This window comes from Sceloporus undulatus, chromosome 10 (assembly GCF_019175285.1).
Source record: "Sceloporus undulatus isolate JIND9_A2432 ecotype Alabama chromosome 10, SceUnd_v1.1, whole genome shotgun sequence".
In the NCBI taxonomy this organism is placed as follows: domain Eukaryota; kingdom Metazoa; phylum Chordata; class Lepidosauria; order Squamata; family Phrynosomatidae; genus Sceloporus; species Sceloporus undulatus.
In genome coordinates this window covers 13657814-13679276 of record NC_056531.1, presented here as the reverse complement: position 1 = coordinate 13679276, position 21463 = coordinate 13657814, and the positions used below count along the sequence as shown (strand labels likewise).

The 21463-nt window shown below is 47.7% G+C and overlaps 2 protein-coding genes across 16 annotated transcripts in view; both read left to right on the top strand.

The window, feature by feature from the left end:
• Window positions 1-9909, top strand: part of LOC121916561 (BRCA1 associated protein) — a 64156-nt gene extending 54247 nt beyond the window's left edge. For all 5 annotated transcript variants that reach the window (XM_042441822.1, XM_042441823.1, XM_042441824.1 and 2 more), the window contains 5 exons: window positions 1904-2042; window positions 2878-2987; window positions 3734-3823; window positions 6596-6699; window positions 7451-9909. In XM_042441822.1, coding sequence (XP_042297756.1) covers window positions 1904-2042; window positions 2878-2987; window positions 3734-3823; window positions 6596-6699; window positions 7451-7808 — 801 coding nt within the window. In that variant the 3' untranslated portion in view covers window positions 7809-9909. The remainder of the gene's footprint in view (window positions 1-1903; window positions 2043-2877; window positions 2988-3733; window positions 3824-6595; window positions 6700-7450) is intronic.
• A 7644-nt stretch (window positions 9910-17553) lies between these two features.
• ATXN2 (ataxin 2) overlaps window positions 17554-21463 on the top strand; it is a 52472-nt gene continuing 48562 nt past the window's right edge. For 3 of the 11 annotated variants that reach the window (XM_042441318.1, XM_042441312.1, XM_042441311.1), the window contains exon 1: window positions 17569-17857. In XM_042441318.1, the coding sequence (XP_042297252.1) occupies window positions 17613-17857 (245 nt within the window). In that variant the 5' untranslated portion in view covers window positions 17569-17612. Of the gene's footprint in view, window positions 17858-21463 lie in introns of all 11 variants that reach the window. The other 8 variants (XM_042441319.1, XM_042441314.1, XM_042441313.1 and 5 more) reach the window with 6 other exon arrangements.

The following is a 21463-nucleotide window of genomic DNA, read 5'->3' as shown; positions in this document are numbered from 1 at the left end:
TCCTGGCTGCGAGGAGACCCTCCACCCAGCGGTCTTATGCCTTGAAATGGAGGAGATTTTGCCTCTTCCTAGACCAGAAAGGCTTGTCCCCAGCACAGGTTTCTACTCCGGTGGTGCTGGAGTTTTTGATGGCACTGTTGGATGGTGGCCTGTCCCTCGCATCCATCAAATGTTACCTGTCTGCCATTTGTGCCAAGTATCAGTTCGGGGGGAGGGTTTCTTTCTTCAAAGACCCTTTGGTGAAGGGGTTCCTCAAGGGGTGTGCCAACCTGCATCCTCCTGTGTCGGTGCCAACGCCGGCTTGGAATTTGGAGTCGGTACTGTCCGCCCTCCAATCCAAGCCCTTTGAACCGATGGCCACAGCGGACTTGAGACTATTGACTTGGAAGACCGCTTTTCTTGTGGCCATCACCTCTGCCCGCCGTGCGGGCGAACTTTGTGCTTTACGGAGGGACCAGCCATTTCTGAGGTTCCACAAGGACAAGGTGGTCCTCCGTACGGACATTACCTTCTTGCCTAAGGTAGTGTCTGCCTTTCATATGTGTCAGGACATTGTGTTGCCCACTCTCGCATCCAACCCGGTGTCGGATGAGGAAAGGCGCCTGCACTCTCTTGATGTCAGGAGGGCGCTGGCCTTTTACCTGGACAGAACCGCTGCCTCCAGTCGGTCCGAGAGACTTTTCCAATGTTACTCGGAACCGAAGAGGGGGTTGCCTGTGTCCGCGCAGAGGTTGTCGAAATGGGTGGCTGGTACCATCCACCTCTGCTATGAACTGTTGGGTAAACCCCTCCCTGGCAGGGTTCGGTCTCATTCCACGAGGTCGATGGCAGCATCCTCTGCGTTCCTATCGGGGATCCCATTGGAGGATGTCTGCAAGGCTGCCATCTGGTCCCAACCTCTGACTTTTATTAAACATTATAGGTTGGACACCAGGGCTATCCGAGACGCAGCTTTCGGGAGGGCTGTGTTGGTTTCAGGGTTGCATTGATTGCACTACTGATGTTTTGTGTTTACTACACCTGTACAGTTGACACTGTTTACATTTGTTGAATTTGTTTTGCACGAGTTCTATGGGATCGGTCTTGCATGACCTCTATTCCCTGCTCAGGTTTAGCAATGTTATTGCTATTTATTTGTGCATGAACAAAAAAGACTGACTCTTTATGGTTCAAGGTGTTTATTGTTGTAATAAATATACCTTTGGTTCACCATAGCTTTGGTCTCAGGACACTCCCTCCGCCGTATACCTTAGCTTGTCAGTCTAAACCCATTTGTATGATTCGCAGAGACCACGAAGAAGAAGGACAGGTTGCTTACCTGTAACAGTATTTCTTCGAGTGGTCATCTGCGAATACATACAAATCCCACCCGTCCGTCCCCTCAGTGTCCTGCTCTTATTGGCTCTCTTCCATCGCCTGCTTGGCGGAAAAATTGCGGAACTGGGGAAAGAGCGGGAAGGCAGGGGACTTATAACGGGTGGGCGGAGTTACCGCCAAAAAGTTTCAATATGTTGCAGAGTTAACTCTGCCCAGTGATTCCAGTAGGTTCCGAGCAGCACTGCGCAGGCGCAGTAAAACCCATTTGTATGTATTCGCAGATGACCACTCGAAGAAATACTGTTACAGGTAAGCAACCTGTCCTTCCAGCACCTGGGATTCCTTGACGGTCTCCTGTCCAAGTACTAACCAGGACTGATCCAGCTTAGCTTCCAAGATCAGATGGGATCTAGTACCTTTAGGGTATTTAGGCAGGTAAGGTGGGATACAAATTAAATAAACTAAGCAGCATGATCTTATGCACTTTTACTTAGAAGTAAATCCCACTGTTCTACTTCCTTGAGTGACTGCTGAGGTTGAGTGTGTCTTCTGGTGTTTCAATTCTGATCACTCTTTTCTTATTCAGAATCTGTGGATATGTCTGATATGTGGGCACATTGGCTGTGGGCGCTATGTGAGTCGGCATGCTTATAAGCACTTTGAAGAGACGCAGCACACCTATGCCATGCAACTGACCAACCACCGTGTCTGGGACTATGCTGGAGGTATCCTCCCTTCCTTTAGGCTGTTTGGGGTATAGTCAGAGCTAAATCCTAGAGTGTGTGCTTATGTGGTCAGTGGCAGAGCCTTTTCCCTACAACAGGGGTAAGCATCCAGACCGCAAAGTTTTTTTTATTATAGTTCCATAGTCCCTCACCACTGGCTATGCTGAAAAGAACAGAGATGTAAAATAACCAGAAAGTTTGAAACCTGTTTGGGGGGGAGAGGGAGGAATTGAAACATTTTGGAAAAATGGAAAAATGCAACTTTAGCCTCTTCTCTCCCTTGAAAGAAAACATGCTGCTTAAATGTCATTTATAACTTACCATGCTCGATATACAGGCATACCTGAGTTAACAAAGCCTCTGACAAAGAAGCTCCTTTTTACATGCTCACAGCCATCCTTTATCTTCCTTCTCCTCTGTCTAGCTAGGTGTTTTTATGAGCATTAGCATGGGGAGGATGGCGAAGGACTGCTGGGGGACTTTGAGAGTCCGGTTGCAGAAGCATATCTGCAGTAAACAAAGCAATAAAGCTTGAGCTGGGTAATAATGGGATTCTGTTCCAGCTGATCCTACTGTCGTGGGTTGCCCCTGCCTACAGCAAGCATGGTAAACAGCAGCTGTCTCCAGAATCCCTTACAGAGCATGTTGCTTGTCAAAACAGAGAAAAGAGGAAAGCAGACCCCCCCCCCCGGCATGTTAAAGAAGCCTGGTTCTAGAGGTTCATTATTAGCCTCTGGCCACTTCTCCTTTGGCTTCCTTCAGAACGTTCTTCCTCTGTTACAGTTGTTGGGAAATGTGTGTTAGATGTCCAGCAAGTTGTTGCCTTTCTCTCTAGACAATTATGTCCATCGGCTGGTGGCAAGCAAGACGGATGGAAAGCTAGTCCAGTACGAGTGTGAGGGGGATATGTGCCAAGAGGAGAAGATTGATGCCTTACAGCTTGAAGTAAGTCTGTTTTGGCTTTCCTGCCTTCTTACTGTTTTTGTGGGGGAGGGGGTGTCTTCCTCTGACTGGTATGATGAGTGCCTTGGTGAGTGTTTCTCAGGTAGCCCCCCCAAATCTGGCTGCTATGTTTCATGTATGTGTGGAGTGGGCATTTGTGTGGTGGCACAGTCCTAAAGATATGTGCTGGGGTGGAACTATGGTGGGGTTGAAGAGTGGCCAGATTGCCAAGGGAACCTGCCCTTTTCAGTGGCATCTTTCTGAGTTTGGGGGCCTGGGGGATTTTAAGGACAGATTTTTTTCCTCCAATTATTTTATGTTCATATGTCAGATGCCACTTTTCTCCCAGTCTGGGCCCCAAAGTGGTTCCCACATGAATTAAAAGAAGGTATGTAAATTAAAAATTACTAATAGAAAATTTTAAAAAAAACTAGCTGCCATATGAAATCATAAGTACTTTAAAACAGTATAAAGCAGTTTAGGACCGTGGCAAGGACAATAAAAAATGGAGCCTGTGCACCCCTTTAAGAAGGAAGAGTTCTCGGTAGATCAGGGGGGGGGCATTGTGTGGTGCTGTAAGCATTGTTGGACTAGATCTCCTAGCATTCTTCACCCTTGTCAGGGCTGCTGGGAATGGCAATCGAGTGACACCTGGAGGGCTGCAGGCTTCCCACCTCTTTCTAAGAAGCTGGCCTCTTGTTACCCACGCTGTGACCGTCTCTGTGTCTGATTTTCTCTCCTGAATGCAGTACTCATACTTGCTGACAAGTCAGCTGGAGTCGCAGCGTATCTACTGGGAGAACAAGATTGTCCGAATAGAAAAGGATACGGCAGAAGAGGTGAGTCTTGTGGGGTCAGTGATGCATTTGCCTGCTGGATAGCAAGGGGAAGGAAGAGCTGTCGGGTCAGTGGCGCCATGATGGCATGGGGGCAGGAAGGGACTGATGCATGCCACTGGTCTTTCCAGTTTGTCCTTTTCTCAGAGAAACTCCAGCTATTTAAAGGCATTTATTTGTTCTATTTATTGATTTTATTCATTTATTTCCTGTCTTTCCCCCTCGGTACAAACATTACTCAGTTAACAAAGCCTCTGGCAAAGATACTCCTTTATACAGAGTATTTTTATATCTGTCCAACCCCTTTTCTTCCTTGTCCTCTGTTTAGCTGGAAGATTTGTTTTAGCAGCAGGACCATTGGCAGAATGTTGATTGAGGGCTAGAAAAGCAGATTTTTCTGTGTTGGGTTGCAGCAGTGTGTTTGCAGTAAACAATACAGCTTGTCCTGTGGAAAAAATGTTAAGACGCACATCACAATCAAAATGTTTTAACTTTTCCTCTATCCCTCTGAGGCAATGCATTGTCTAGCATTCTATCCCTGGCCTCTTGTCACTTGATACTATATCAAAATTTTCCACAAGAGGGCGCTTTAGGTAGGCAACTTGCTTTCCTCCAGACTTCAACTCCCATAATCCCTGACTTGTGACCCTGCTGGCTACAGCTTGTGCGGGTTGTAGTTCAGAGTCTTGGGGCTTTTTTCTAGCCTTGTCTACTTTGTGTGTCTTTGGAGGACACAATGTTGACAGAAAAGAGTCCTGTGATTCTGTTGATTACTGTAGCCGTTTTTTAAAAGGAAAAAAATTGCCTAAATGTACTTTTAAAAATTCAAATCATGGGGCATGAGTTCCAAGAGGAATGGAACTTCCTTTGCCAACAAATTCTATGTAGGTTGACTGCTTTTTGCCAGACTTGGGCTATCACCAGGTCCTCTGGTTAAATATTTCTTTGGTTTTGATGCCAAGAACACTAGCTTAGGCTAAACCATGATTGCTGCAATAAGTCTCCTTTACCGGAAGTAGCAGCACTTTTGTATCAGGGTCTTCTTTACTATTTTTACATGTGAAATACAGATCTTTGCAAACACAAGGGTCCAATCCTCAAATTGAAAAGCAGCAACTGTTCATTTACTTAAATGTGTATGCGTTCCTTTATGGGTGTTCAGTATAGTTGTACCAGTTTTGTTACCTAGCCATCCTGTGAAGGTAGTTTTTCCAGTTATACACCTGTTGCCTCCTCCAAAAGTTGCCTGCTTTGAGCTGATGGATATTTTGTCATCATCACAGTGCAGATTGCCCTTAGGTTGAACTGAATTGCAGTTGATATGTGTGCATGAAGGTTTGCCAGATGTTAGATTTCAATTCCTTGAAGCCACTGTGGCCAGTGATGAGGGATTCTGTGTGTTGTAATCCAGTGGTACTTGGGGACTCACTGGCTGGGAACCACCGTATTGCAGTACTTCATTTCTAAATGTATCCAATCCCTACATCTGTGGGTAACTGTTTATTAATCTTTACAGAATCATAAGGTTGGAAGACACTCCAGAAGCCATCTAGTTTAAGCAAGCCCCTGTCACGCAAGCATACATAACTTAAAGCATTCCCAAAAGATGGCCACCCAACTTTTCTGTAAAGGCCTCCAAAGAAAGAGTCCACCACCCTCCAAAGCAGTCTGTTTCACTGCTAAACAGCTCTTAAATAAAGTTGTTCTTAGGTGGATCATTTTGTTTTGTAATTTGAATCCATTTGATTTATCTCCTAGGTTTTGGATTAACAGGCCTCTCTTGTTACCTCTCAGTTTTCTCTTCTCCAGACTAAACATACCCAGCTCCCTAAACCCTTCTCCACAGGACTTGGTGGTTTCCAGGTTCTTATATATGATGTCTTGTAAACAGGGACAGGTTGAGGCATTAATTGATCACAATCAATACTGATAAAACAAGTTTATACGGATGCAGTACATCTGGGGGATGATGCAAATTGTAATCCATCCTATTGGGAAGGTATCAGGTTGATGGGAATGTTTTGGATTATTTTGTATTTGGCTATCTAGTGCCAAATTGCAATCCTGATCTCAGTGAGAATGGAGCTTCTGCATTTTCCACATGATTATAAAGGGGTGACACAGAGATCAATTTCCACTTTATCGGGATCTGTGTGGGAGCAAGACAGTTTGCTTTTGATAATTTCTTCCTTGCTGTTTCAAGTGCTGATGGGGGGGGGGTTGTCGTTCAGTCTAAGTGTTGGTATACATCAGGGCAGCAGTGCTCAGCCTTGGAGGCTTCAGATGATTTGGACTTCACCTCCCAGAATCCCTGACTATGAACCATGGGTGCCTAGGGCTTCTGGGAGCTGGAAGTATGAAATATTTGGGGGACCAAAGGTAGAGAAGTCAAAGGTAACAGTTCCCTGCCCTGGGATGCTTATAGTATAAAAATTAAAATTAGGGGACCTAAGAAGAAGGAGGAGGAACTGGAAATGAACAGGGGATGAAGGAGTGAAACTTTCACAGAAGAAGGTTTTTTTGAGTAGGTATTTGCCATGAGATGGGTGGCATCTTGGTTGTAGAGCGCAGTGGTTCAAGACTGCCTTCTCCCACTGTTGCTTCTGTTTCTCCTCCCCCTTTGAAATTTATTTCCAGAGTCCCTTGGGGGATGGCCAAAGTGTAGAAATCTCTCAAAGGTACTCAACTTTCACACTGAAAACACCCATTTGGACTTCGATCTGCTTGAAATAATTCTCACTGTGTGTTCGGGTTTTGTTTTTTTTAAAAACACAGATTAACAACATGAAGACTAAATTTAAAGAGACCATTGAAAAATGTGACACATTGGAGCAGAGACTGAATGACCTGCTCAAGGAGAAGCAATCACTGGAAAGAAAGTATGTGATTCATGATATTCATTCCTAGGACATAAATGTCTCTAATAAACAATTTTGTGTGTGAATTTTTAACACAAGCTTGCTGCATCCTACTCCTGTTTCTTCACTGCAGCCATGAGATTCTCCAACTAGAGCCAGCTACAAAATATGTGGGGAGGCAGGCAGGCATCCACTAAGAATTAAAGTTTGTGTAGTGCCTCTGGGCACATGTTCAGCCCAAGGACAGGTGATCAGTACCTGATCCAAGCTCATATGTCCTGTTAGGCAAAAATGCATTCCTGATGTTACACTTTCCATTCTTTCTCAGCTGTGCAAATTAGGATCACAGGGAGCTTTTTAATTGTTGCTGTTTGCCAAAGGTTTCCAATTCCCAGCTGTCTACTGTACTGCAATTTGTCCCCAGATCTACCAGGAGATGCCCATGTGGGCTCTGCCCATCCCTGCCCTCAGTGACCCAGCAACTTCCCATAAGGCTGATGTTTTTGGAAATGTTCCAACTTCCATCAGATATTTAAAGAGCCATGTTACTGTCTCCTTACAAAGCAGCTCTCTTGGCATGAGTTCTTGGACTGGTGCTTCTGTTTCTGGGGAAGTTACTTTCTGGAGCAACAGCTTCCTGACTCTCCCAGCCGAGATGGCCACTCCAAAAAAATAAATAAAAAAAGAGTACCCTTTTCCTGAAGCTTTGCTGTTACCTGCTTGGAGCTGGTGGGGCGGATGACCAACTCCTTTATTTGTCTTTCCTCTTCAGGTGCAGCCAGCTGAGTAGCAAAGTGTGTAAACTCACCACTGAACTGAAAGAGGAGCAGGAAATGAACAAGTGTTTGCGAGCCAACCAGCTCTTGCTTCAGAACAAGCTGAAGGAAGAGGAGAAGCTGCTGAAGGAGACATGTGAGCAGAAGGACTTGCAGATCACAGAGGTCCAGGAGCAGCTCCGGGATGTCATGTTTTACCTGGAGACGCAGCAGAAGATCAACCACCTCCCTGTGGAGGCGAGGCAGGAAATCCAGGATGGACAGATCAATATTGCCATGGCATCAGCCAGCTCATCTGCAGGGGGTGCAGGGAAGCCTTCTTCCCGGAAAGGTAGAGGCAAGAGGGGCAAGTGAGAGAGGTGGCAAAGGCAACTGACCTTACCAAAACTGGCCACGGGGGGTGGCCATGGGCAGAGTGAGAGTTGCCCCTTAGGCAACATAGGCACCGGAGTCTATTGAAGGATCAGTTACCACTTTCCAGATCCTTTCCTACCCTGTTGCACTAGCCTGCGGCAGTTGACAGCCCGGAAGGCTCTTTCCTGGGTGAGCTAGCTAGCTTCCTTCTAGGCAGTCTATAATAACTCCTTTTGGCTCTCGTGCTTTATTGAACTCCTCCCCACCTTCTTTTCCTAGTCTCTGCTGCTTTCCTGGGAACACTGTTCAGTTGTAGCTGTTTGCTTGGAATTTGACTTTAAAAAAAAAAAAAAATAAGAGCAACAACCAAAAAGGTCACAGAGCCTCAGGTTTATTTCAGGAGGAATGGGAAGGGAGGAGTGCAGCCTTTTAACCTCTTCCATAACCAGGGGGTAGGCCTCGACCCAGGACTTTCCTCTTCCACCAGACACCTGGCTGAATGTCGTCTTTGCTCAGAGCGTTGGCGAGGGCAGGTGGAGGAGCTGCGAGCACTGCCTCTCCATTTTGCCATGAAGCCTTTTTCCTAAACCTTGCTCCCCTTCCCTTTGCTCTACTCGAGTGCAAGCAGTGCCTAATGGGTTGCAGCCTCTTTTCCTCAGTACTTCCAACACCCCTTTCCTCTTGACAGTCTCTTTTTTTCTGCCTTGATACCTGACTATGCAGTACATGGGAATGCATGTAACCAAACTCTGCCAGAAAAGCTGCTTTGGGTGAGAGTGATTTGAAACGATGCACCCACATGGTGCCCTCTCCCCTGCTCTGTGACAACTCCACTTCATTGCCCAAAGCAGTGTTTCCATTGTAGGGCTCCAAGCATGGACGTTCCAATGCAGATATGCATTTGGAAGTCCAGGAGGGGAAGGGTTTCACCTCCCTGGTCCCCTCTACTCACTGCTGTGCTCCAAATCTCCCTTTCCCAAAAGAAGCAGATAATGAACAGAGGAGGGGCTCTTGGTAGCTGGTTGTATATGAATCAGAATTGGTCCTTTGTCAGTCGGGGAAGCACAATTTTAACAGAGTGAGCCTGATTTAAGAAGTTTAAAAGCCAAAAATACCCAGCAGTGATCTGAAGGGAGATGTCAAGGGCTGGAAGACCCTTTCCAGCTCCTGCTTTTGAAGCGTATGCCCTGTCTTTTCCACTTGCTGCTTGAGTGTGACCACAGTATCACTCACTGTCTTCTACTTCAAGGCCATTGTGAATGGCCAAGGCTCTGAAATACACACTTTGGCTTGTTTCTGCCTGCAGCATACCCTTTGAAATAAGAAAGAAAAGCAATCCACATTTCCTTAAAGGAAAGTTTTTTTTACTATGCCTAACTGTTGCTTGTTTGCTAGATGAGCACCTTCATTTACTCGGTATTGGTATTACCCTCAGTGGCAAGTTTTCACCTCTTGCAGACTGGTATAGCTATATGACCTTAAGCATTGTCTCCTCTGTTCTCCCTACCTTTGCCTGTGAAATAAGGATGATGTGAGTGCAATATTGGTGTGATGGTCATGGGAAGATGTTCATCCACAGAGAAGGTAGCAGAGAGGTTCACTGATTATGAACTGTGAAATCCACCATATGAGAAATTAATTTTGGGAGTACCAACAATAATTGTTTCCTAAATATGTTCCCTCCCTCCCATTGAATCTTTTGTTAGCAGGCTACTATGGTAACACCAGTGTAAGCCCAGCTGTACTTTTGCCTCAGTTTAGAGGCTTGTTCTCACATTTTGTTTGGGTCAAGATCTGGGGAAGTTTTGCATTTCCTCTGGAGCGTTTGTGTTTTTAATGTAGTTTGTGGTCCAGATTTTTGAGAAATTGATGAGTTGCGAGTTGTTGGAAGTGCAAGAGACCACATGGGAGCTGGATGTGCACACTGTTAAGTTGGAAAAACTGTTGGCTGAGCTGGGAGTGGTCTTCTTTATTTGCAGGTTAGACTGGAGTTTGGCTGGCACTCAAAGGATCCATAGATGTGTACGGTACTTTCTAAAAAGATGTACTCTGCTGTACCACCTGCAATGAAAATCTTATTAAACTGGATGAAACATACACAGTGGTGTTTTGTGTGTAATGTATATTTCTGTTGGATAGCAGGAGTGCAATTTGACAGTGCAATGGGAGGTACAGCATAGTAGCAAGGTTGTGGGTGGAGGGCGATAGTGTGGTTATTCCAGAAGCTGTGAGGGCTAGGAAGCCAGTCAGACCACATAGTTCAGCACTGTGTACAAACACCTGGGCTGGAGAACAGGTGGCTCTGTAGAGGTTGGACTGCAGCTCTCAGGATGCTTGCCCATTGCTTTTGCTGGCCAGGGTGGATGGCAGTCGCAGTAAAGCAGCATCTGAAAGGCTGCATGTTTGCTATCCCTGGCCTGTGGTCAGTGACTGTGTTACTCCAGGATCTTTCCCAGGTCTATCTGCAGGTGGTGGGCAATGAATTAGCTCCTTTGTAATGCAACACACGTGGTGTGCCTCTTGTTACAAATAACCACATCGCATATGAAGTTTCTCAGAGGTTTGGACAATAACCACCTGGTTTCGTAGTGCTCCCTTCTAAGTATTCATTCAAGTCATAAGCGATGAGCCATCTTGGTCTACTGCAAAATTCCTCATAGCAATAAGAACAGTCTGCCCTGGAACTCTACCTTCAGTCTACTCTAAGCTCCAGTGGCCTCAAAAGCTTGGGAAGTTTGAGCTGGTCCTGACAATAATGGTAGAATGCTGCAGTTGATGTTTTGATTCCTTTCCCCCCTCTGCCTTACCACTAAAGGAGGCGAGAAGGGGGAAATGCACATAACGCACAATGGAAGCCAAAGAGAGCAATACAAAGACTACATTGAAAGGGGAACAGGCCGGTGAAACAATCGTACAAGCCTTTGTCCAGTGAAGAGGCAATAGCAAGGGACGGAGCTTTGTATGATGGCCCTTGGGCTGGATTGAAAGGGGAGGAGGAGAGATGGGGGCGATCAGCAGTTCTCTTCTGTTTGGCCTGTTGCACATGGAAGAATGAAGAATGGATGGGAGCTCCACGGGTGAAAGACCTCTCCACTGAAAAGCTTGCTCCCTTGAAGAATCCAGTATGTAGCTTCAGAGTTTGCCTGGATTTGGTTACAGTCAAATCAGACTACTGGGAAGGCTCCCTACATGGGACTGCTTTTAATGCTCATCCCACTGGCTTTTTAAAAAACTAACTCATATGGAGTGATTTCTGGGATATTTCAGAACCCTGTGGGAATTCCAGTGTATTTCAGAGGTAATAATGCCCCACAGTTACAGAAGTTTTTATGGGCATGAATGAAACTTATTCCACAATATACAACATGCCCCTAGCAGGAATACCATTTGACAGTGCAATGGGAGGGACAAAGTCGGAACAAGATTGTGGGTAAAGAGAGCCAGAAAACAGGTTTGTATGAGAATTTTATTTAATAAACCCTGTTTTAAGAGCCAGGGTGGTGTAGTGATTTGAGTGTTGGACTATACCTCCAGCAGTTTCTATTCCTCTCAGGTTAGATCCATTGCTGATATGTTTAGTATCTGAGGTTCCTCAGTGATTAAGCACATTTCTGTTGGTCTTTTTTTGTTTGTTTGCGCCAGGTACACAATTTGGATCTGGACTCAATATAAAGTACTGATTTTGATCTGTAACACCCTGCTGCAATGGTCTCTGACCAGGTTATGCAAAGGACACCCGTAACCTGGATGAAACTGTCAGGGTCTTAATAACAGCTTCAAGAGACTCAGCCTTTTGGCAGCTATGTACAGTGACGTTTCCAATGTGTCCTTTAATGCCCCCCGCCTGCCTGCCCGGTAAAGCATTCCTGTAGTCACCCAGTCAACAATGTCTCAAGCCATCGATCTTTAGTCTTGTGAGGTAGCAGAGAACATATCTTCCAGGGCTCCCCTCCAAAAAAAAGGACCAGGGAATGAAGGCAAATACTGCCCGGCTACTTGCGCTAGATTCTGTGCCTCCCATTCTTCTAATCCTTTGGGGCATCATGTTTCTTTCCCAAGTACAGTATGTAAAGAAACATCAGCTTGGCATGTGCATGCATGTTTGTGCGTGCGTGTGTACAGACATCTATTTTCAGCTTACTATCTAGGATTCCAGGACTCACTCCATTCTTTTAATAGCTCAGTCTCAAAGAACTTTTGCGTAACCATGGCTACGCCTCCTTCAAGTTGCTCATGTGTAAAAATTGAATTTTACTTCTCTTTTATGAAAGAGCTTTAAATAGTACATGGGGTACACTTTCTAAAAGCTGTGAGAGACTTGTAAAGGCATTTAGTAAGCAGGTACATGGAAGGCTTTTGCTGAAGAGAACAGACGGTTAAAGCTGTAGCCCAAGCTTGCAAGCTGACATGCAGGAGCTGTCGCAGTCAGGCCCTCGCCTGCTAAGAGACCTTGAGTTTATTTGCCTTTAGAAAGACAATGCAATACCAGAGTGTGTATGAGCTGGAAGATATGTGAAGATAGGGCTCTCTCACTGTTGAATAGCAACAACAGTTGGAGGCATAGAAAGTTTCCAAGTCAGCATACCTAATATGCAGAGGCACGCATCAGCCAAAAGTCCATATTGGTAAGAAATTCAATCCTGAAATCACAGACCTTTCGATTTAGAAATGTGTGCCCTCCAACTGGCCTGATTTTGGCAGGGACAATCTGGATTAATCTCATGTTTTTGGTTGATTTTTAAATGTCCCAGTTTCTTTCTCTTCTTCCCACTTTCCTCCTTTGTCCTCAGCTTACTTCAATTGCTGCAAATTGAGTCCAAAGTGCAAAAGGAATTGGCATCCGCTTAGCTCAGCAAGGAAGAGGAGAGGAAGGAGAACATTCTTGCCCTTCTCCATTGGTCCAAGCAAAAGCAAATGGCTCCTTGTGTTCCCCCTCATCAATACCTTTTACCATATTGACCATGCTCTGTTCCTTGGCCACATGTGCCCTGGTTTGCATCTGTGAAATGTTGGAAGGTATGGGAACGACATTAAACCAGCTCGGCCCTGTCTGTTTTGGCAGCAGTTCTGGTTTACAGGAGGGCAGGTTTGCCCTCAACAGCAACTTGATCCTGGTCATCACAGCTGCAGGAGATGAGAACGGGAGCCTTTGGGCCCCTGCATGCAAAGCATGACTTCTGTCACTAAGCTGTGTCCCTGTCCCTTCTATCTGGCTGGGGAAGTTGAAGGCTGAACCAGCCATTTGGGGGTTCCTCAGGAAGGCACACTTTCTTCCCTTTTGGTGTTTCCTAGGTTTTTAAAACCTTCCCCCCGTCCTAAAAAGCTAAAAGTTCTCTCCTAAGGCTGAGTGAGTGGCAAGGTTAAGATAAAATACAGTACTGTACACTGATATCTTTCCTCCCACCCTTTTGCCCCATCCATCCATCAAACATAGGGAGTAGGGGTGAACTTTTCTAAAAAAGAATTTGAGACCAGGATTCTGCTTAGCCACAGAAACCCACTAGGTGGCCTTAGGCAAGGCAATCTCTGCCTTAGTAGAAAGAAATGGCAAACCTCAGCTGAAGAAATCTTGCCAAGAAAACCCTAGGGAAGGGTCAGAGGCATCTTGAAAGCACCGGACAACAACCTTGGACTGAAAGAGCGTCCATCCTGTCTTAAAAGAATCTGGATTCTTTCTGCTTTGTCACACATTAAGCCACTTACAACTGAACTAAAAGAGCAGAGGTATATTACACCATGGTCAGTTAAGCCTTGCATAAGTCAACAGAAACATTTGAAACTTTCTAGAGACCACTTGAAAGCTGCTTTCAAAAAGCATCCAGGAATGTTTTTCATTGCTTTCAGCACCTCCAGTTTTCCATTTTGACAGCCAAACCTATAGATCTGTGCTTCACCAGCAACTAGTCCAATTCTGGGCCAAAGGCAAAGTGCTTGTGATGGCCTGCCAAGATTTGGGATCAGACTATATCCACTCTCCAGATTTTAAGCTCTTTGGGAGGAGACCCTTCTTGGAGTCCTCTGCCCCTCCCAGCAGCAAGAGTGCAAGGTAAGTTATTACCTACAGCTTGGATGTCTTTCTCCTGGCAGGCAAAGATATTCCTATTTATTGACTGAAAAGGTTCTAATTGGTGGGTGCTCTTTATTCCTTTAAATGTTTCGACAGGATTTAAACCGCCTTGCTTTTCTTTAACATTTTGTATCGTGTCTGCTAGCTACCTTGAACACCGTTTGTAGTGGACAAGCAGGACATAAATGAAATAAAATGAACAGGGGACTGCGTCTTGTACAAAACATTGGTTTCACTTTGCACCGCAGTATTTCTTTTCAACTCTCAGGGAACCCACCCTTCATCCTTTCTGTCTTCCATGCATACAGCATATCTGGAGTCCTTTGAGTTTACAATGTAATCTGTCCCTTTGGGACAGGGCATCGGTGACTTTAGCAGCTGAATTAACAAGCAGACATTCAACCAGTGAGGTGCTTTTTCCGGAAAAAGCTGCCACCTGTTGAATTTGTCAACCAGATGTTAAAGATCCAGGAGTCTTCAGAGGTAGTTTCTGATCTACGCGTGCAACACCCTGACAGGATCAAGATCCCGCATAGATGAACTGAGATTAGCTTGACCTGATCTGTGAATCTCATGGGCTGGAGTTCCTCACTATGCACTAACTGTGCGCTTGTATGTAAAAGGTGCGTTTTGAAACTATAGCCAAGGGGAGTATTGATTCCAGACGAGATTGCCTAGTTATTTGGGTGTCTAAAAATCTTTTAAATATGTACTCTGCCTTGAAAGAGGTGAGGCGTTAGCTTCTTTGCTAACAATTAGATCTTGAGTAACAGATGCAAATCGGAGGCTGTAAAGGGTACGGTTTGTCTGCCAAGAAAAGAAATAATCGTAACCTCAACACGATTCAGACATTGCTCCCCTTTCTATGGTCTCCTGAGTTAAAGCTTTTAAAACAGGCCTACATATAGTAAACACAAATTTGGAACATATTTGCCCTTCAAGAGTTGCCCGTTTTTTGTGGGTTTTTCGGACTTCGCAGTTGCCCCTTGACTTTTTCTTTAAAAACAGGACTGGGGAAGCTGTGGCCCTCGACATGTCAACGGACTGCAACTCCCATCAGGTTCTGCCAGCATGGCTAACAGTGAAATGTGAGAGTTGCTGTCTGAGGTGACATGCCTTTAAGCTAACTCCAACTTGTGCTGACCCTGTTTTAGACTTTTCTGGGCAAGGTTTATTCAGAGGTTTGCCATTACCTTGCTCTGAGGCCGAGATAGCATGGCCAAGCGAGGATTTGAACCCAGAGTCCCAGTCCGACACTCAAACCACTACACCAGGCTGGCTCCTATGATGACTGTAGCAGAAGTCCTTTACTATTTGGAGTGCTATAGGTTCCCCACCTGTGGATCAAAGCAGAAGGGGGGGGGGAATCAAATCTGGTTCGTTTAGAAGTAAACTGTGACAGGGCCCCTCTCCCAAGGAGTTCAGAGTCACATTTGTAGTAAGAGGGAAAAAAGCCCTTTAGGAAAGAAAGAATCTCCTCTTGTCTCCACTCTCCATTGAACTGCCAACTCCTTGGGGGCAGGGACCTTGACATCTTTACCTAAGCAAAGAAAGAGGGGGCTTATCTTCCTATAGTCTGTCGCAGATTGAAAACTTCTTGAGAGCAGAGGCCTTTTAGTGGGGATCTTACAAAGCGTCAGTGCACCTGGATGGCCTGGCTATTGTGTGCGTTTCTTTATCACGGCTATTTGAGGTGTTCCCTGAAACCCTACTGAAGCCTAATCTAATTAACTCTGCAATCGCCTTTGACAACTGTGATTAAACGCAGACTTTGTGGCTAGTGTGAGCTGCATCCACACTGGAGAAATAACCCACTTTGGCCCCGCTTGGACTCTTTTCTGGCTCAAGGCTATGGAATTCTGGGAGTTGGAGTTTGTTGTGGGCCCCGAGCGGAGCAAAGCATGGCTGAATTGTAGTTAGATAAACTTTCAAAGGCCTGTTGACTATTTCTGTCTGTATGGGATGGATGTATAGGCTAACTGCCTCAAGGTACCAGATCCCACCTGATCTTGGAGGTTAAGCAGAGTCAGCTCTGGTTAAGACTTGGGTGGGAGACTGCCAACGAAAACTGGGTTCAATTTCAGAGGAAAGAGCTGGCACAACCACCGCTGAGGATCCCTCGCCTAAGAAAACCCTGTTAAATTAATGGGGTCAGCATAAGTCGAGACGTGACTCGAATGCACAAAGACGCACACTTCTCGGTTGCATCTGAGGAAGCAAAACAAGTCCCAAAAAGCTTATGCTGCAAGGTCTTTTGCTCCATCTCAAAGGTACTACAACCCCCTTCTGCATACTGATAGTCCATACTAACAGGGCACATTAAGCTACTAACATGTCAGTATAATTCCATACTAACAGGCTGCATTGCAGAATTAATGACAGGGCTTCAACTGTCATGGTGCCATCCTAGAGAATCCTGGGATTTGTAGTCTGCTGTGGCCCCGGAGCACTCTTGACAGGGAAGGCAAAATCTCTCCAAACTACACATTTCAGGACTGCGGAGCAGTTAAGGCAGGGTCAAAGTGCATCAGTTCTGCAGTGCAGATGCAGCCCCGGGAGTCTCTGAAGTCTATGTTCTTAGGCTGAAGGCTCAATACTGAAAGCCAGTCGGGAGATGAAACATTTGATACGGGAGTGAAATGTAAGCACTGAAGGAGCAGAATGGAGACCAGAGGGCCTTCCTTTAAACCCATTTTGGGGCCATGCCAAACGCCTGAGGTGCCCTTGTTGGCTCTCCCTTGCCTTGCATGCTCCATGGCAAAGCCCTGGCCTTCACCAGGGTTGGCCTTATGCAAAGGCAGGCGTCTCTGTTGTGTTGAAACATGGTGCCCCTTCTCCTTTGCGCACTGGTTTCCAATGGCTGAGAAACTACCCTGGGAAGAAAAGTGGGAGCTTTGAGTCTGCAAAGAGGCAGGGATGAAGGAGCGGAAGGACTCCAAGATGAGACTCACATGGCAATGTGCGTATGTAGCCTATGCACCGTAGAATGCACCCCTGGGCTGCGCACACTGGGCAGACAAGGGGGGAGCATGGGTGCCTCTGGGGGGGTGTATATGTGTATTATACAAGCCACACATGGCAATGTGTGTATGTCTTCTGCACACCTTCGAATGCAGCTGTGAAGAAGGGGGGAGAGCATGGGTACCTCTGGGGTGTGTGTGTGTGTGTGTGTGTCGTGTGCTTTCCAGTCTTGAACTGGCAAACCTGGGGAGAGGGGGGTGCCCAGGGTCCGTCCTCCCGAAAAGAAGGAGGGCAAAGTGGAGGCTAGTCAAGGAAAACGGGATTAGGCCTGCGCTGCCTCCCGGGCCGAAGGCTGGCCAAGGAGGAGGGCGCCTGGGCCTCTCGGGGTCGGGGCCGAGGCTCCTCCTCGGAGGAGGAGGAGGCCAAGGCACAGGCGGCGGCGCAAGGCCGCCTCAGGGCCCGCTCCCCGACGTTGCCTTTGGAGGGACTCCTGCTGCGGTGCTCTTCCTTCCCTCAGGAAGCGAGGAAGGGGCAGGGCAGGCCCTGGCTTTCCCGCCTCCTCCTCCTGCTCCTCCTGGGTCGCCCCGAGGACTCCGCCCCGCTCTCTCCGCCGCCAGGGAGGGGGCTCTCTCTCTCTCTCTCTCTCGGCCACGCGCCTCCCTCGTCCGCAGCCGGCCCGCTTCTCTCCTCCTCCTCCTCCGAAGGGAGGCGGAGGCGGCCCAGAGCCCGAGCCTCAGCAGCAGCACAAGCAGCAGCAGCAGCAGCAGCCGCCCGCCATGTCCCTCAAGCAGGCGCCTCAGCCGCCGCCGCCGCCGCCGGCCCCCGCCTCGCCCTCCCCGCCTCCGCCGCCTCAGCCTCCGGCGCAACCAGGGCCGGCCCAGGCGGGGAGCGGGAGCCGCAAGCCCCCCGGGAGTGGAGCAGGAGGAGGCCCAGGCCCCGGTCCAGGCCCAAGCCTGAGTGGCAGCTCCGCGGCCGGAGCGGGAAGCAGCGGCGGCGGCGGCGGAAGAGCCCCGCTGGGCAGGTGAGGCAAGGCCGAGGGCGGCTGGGGCCTTGCTTGGGCTTGGCTTGGGTGGGGTCGGCCTGGGCCTGGGCCCCTCCATTTTCCTCCTCCGAGAGCGAGAGAGGGAAGGCAAGGAAAGGCCCTTCTCCTGCGCCACAGGAGCCAGAAAGAGGGCCAAGCACTAAGGATCCCTCGGGCGGGGAGGAGAGCCACACGGCAGGAAGAGCCCGCTTTGGCCCCGTGCCTTGCCTCAAGGCTGTGGAATTCTGGGAGTTGGAGTCCCACAACAAACTCCAACTCCCAGAATTCCACAGCCTGGAGCCAGAAAAGCGTGAAAGCGGGGTCAACGCAGGTCCTTGCTGCAGTGGGGGGCCGGCTTGGCGTCCTGGGGTTGCTTGCCTGGCTTCTTCTCCTCCTCCTCCTTGGGACAGAGAAGGGCATGGGTTGGCATCAAAGTGTTTATTATTATTATTTCTAGTCCACCTCTCCCTACAGACCAAGGTAGGTTACATTGGTTGGCACATACAGGAGGAGGGGGGCACTTTGGCAGCCCCCAGAGCCCTGGCTGAAGCCTTTGGGAAAGATGAGAGAAAGGAGGTGTTTGAGGATGAAAGAATGGGTGGGTTTTTATTTTTGGGGGGCTGCGTGACCATGTTCCAGAAGAGCTTCTTCCTGACCAGCCTCTATGGTTGGCACCTTCAGGGAAAGGCTTGTTTTTGTGCCCCAAGGAAGATGGAGAAGGAGCAGAGAGGATGGGCGCCAGGGAGGACCCAGAGAAAGGCAGGGAAATGACATTTGTCTTCCTTTGATGCCTCCCTCCCTCCCCCTCCTCCTCTTCCTCCACCACCCAAATCGGACCACTGTACAAAGCGTGGCAAATGCCCGCCTCCTCGCCCCCCCCCCCAGCTAGCCTCCCCGGTTCCGATTGCATCATGATCAATCCAAGAAGCTTGGCAACCATTGCAGGAAAGTGGCGGCGGTGATGGTACCATTAGAAGGAAGGTAACGTCTGCAGTAGATGGGCAGCCGGGGTTTGGGATCTGTTGAGGCTGCCAGCTTTGGGGCCGGGGTGGCGGCGAGGGGGTCCACACTGGTAGGAGCGGGGTGACAATGATGCTTTTTGTATTTGTTTCGTTTGAAAAGAGGACCCTCTGACGGAGGGGACACAGCCACCGATCCATCTGCCCTCAACCTTGACCCGGCATGACAGATATTTAGGGTGCAGGGAGGAAGGAGCATCCATGGTTCACATCTGACTGGAAAGGACCCTGTGTGGGTAAGGTAGGGGTGCCAGGCTGCAACCACCCGAAGGTTTGAAGGAGGGGAGGTAGCACATGGCATCAGGGGGAGGCAGGCAGAGACTTGGGCTGCATCTACAGTGCAAGACATAATCTAGTTTCACTGCGCTTTAGCTGCTCTGGCTCCATGCTTTGGTCTGCGAACTGGTAGTGTGGTGGCCCAGAGCGGAGTCTGCTCCGCTCTGGGGCCAACACAAACTCCAGTTCCCAGAATTTCCAGAGCATTGAGCCAGAGCCAGCTAAAGCGCAGTGAAACTAGATTATGTCTGCCATCTCTCTGTGGAGCACTGACTGAAGAAGGAGAAGACATCTAGTAAGATTTTGTGGATGATGGGTAGCAGGGGAGGCATCTGCGGTTGGCACTGCTGAGTAGGAGGAGGCCAAAGGCTTTGGGATGGACAAGGGGCACGTGGTCAAGGTGGCGGGTGAAACTAGGCCAGGACTTTCCAGCTAGCTTATGGGGTCTTTTCTTGGCAGTCGCCGCCTGGAAGTGTTGTTGTGAATGGGGGGGACAGGGTCTGGGTAGAAGCTTCTAGGAAATGTGTGGAGTAGCTTGGACCTGCTTCTAAGTAGCCTGCTCTTCTCCTCTCCAAGGCCTGGGTTGCAGCAGAGGCCGCCCACTTCTGGCCCATTGGTGCCGTCCCAAGGGTCCCTCCAGAGAGGAGCTGATGCTTTGTCTGGGGCTTGCGTGGGAGACTTATTTGGGACGGAGTGGGGATTATGGGGCCCTCCTGATACTGTGGAATGGTAAGTCCCAGCAGTCCTGGTCCTTGGTGAGGAATACTTGGGTTTGCAGTCGAGCAAGCTCTGCAGGGCGGCACGATTCCCGTCCCTAGTACGGAAGATAGGAGGAGGACTCCCGACCTTCAAGATTTGGTAGGGAAGAAATGGTCTGTACAGAAGGTGCCCCCGCAAATTGGTTGGCACCTATCAAGCCCCAGTCTTGCCTTGAATGCAGAGAATAAGCATTTTATATTTTAATCCATTATCTCCCCTCCTTTAAATGGCAATAAGTGGTGTATTCTGCCTGGGTCTCCTTGTCCAAATTAAAGGAATGCCCCCCCCTTCACCAGGAGCTGCATTGGGCACTGGCCAGACTGGGAGGTGAGTTTTGCAGCATCCTTTTCAATCCCATTGGTGGTTTATTCCGAGGACTGGAGATTTTGAGGTATATTAGTATCTTTGACGTTCATTTTCCTAGAAGAATCAACACAATGCAGATAATATGCATAATGGACAGTAATAGTGGTTTTGGGGTTGTTGTTGTTGTTTTAAATGTTGGACCCAAACTGTATTGCCTGTAGGAGGCAACAGCTCTTTAGACCAAGGAACACCCTATGTTTTTCATGGGGCAATAAAGGTATGTATGTGTACACTGAATTTGGGTTGCCTAGAGGTAGATGGGCTTAATATCCTTCGTGGTGCTGGCCTTTGTCATCTCCTTTTTTGTTTTATATACTGAGAGACACCCATCATATCTTCTGTTCTTCTGAATGGCTAAGCCTGCTCTCTGAAGAACACTCCCTTGCAAGTGAGCCCTACTCAAACTAGTTCTCAAAGTAAATGTGCTGAAAGATGTAGGTGGTAAGAGAAGGTTTGATTTAAATTAGTGGGCTACCATTACTTTTTGAATATAGCTTCTAGCTGCTGACCGTCTGGAATGTGGGCATCTTTCAGGTTTGCGGATGAAGGCTGGAGTTGCATTGGCTGTACATTGCAGTGATAATGGATGGCAAGTGTCTTAGAGCACTGCTATTCCGAGTAGGGGGCGTTGGCTAATTTTCAGGAAAGAAACAATTGGACCCAATGGGCACCCATTTAACAGACACTACCCAGTATTATGCCTGGGTACAGTTGGGACGTAGCGCATGAAACTCATAGGGAGAGAGAGAACATTAGAATGCAGAATCCCTCTCCTTCCTTCTCCCACTTTTATTTCTGTATGACTGAAACCATGAGTGTGGTTCTGACTATAGCTTGCTAAATTGCGGGTTGCCTACCACTTCATTCTTGCAGCTTTGGAAGGTGAAGACCAACTGCACAGTCCTGTATTTCTACTCAGAAATGAATCTCGCTGGGTTCAGTGGGCTTTCGTCAAAGATAAGCATGTATTTAAGCTTCCAACCACAACTGCAATCTTATATTCACCCAGGAGTGTATCCCATTTGATTTCACCTTTGAATTATTGAAGGATTGGGAGAAAGGCGGGATATAAGAAAATAAATAAATAAATACACACACACACACACACACACACATACATACATACATAAATACATTAATAATAATAATAATAATAATAATAATAATAATAATAATAATAATAATA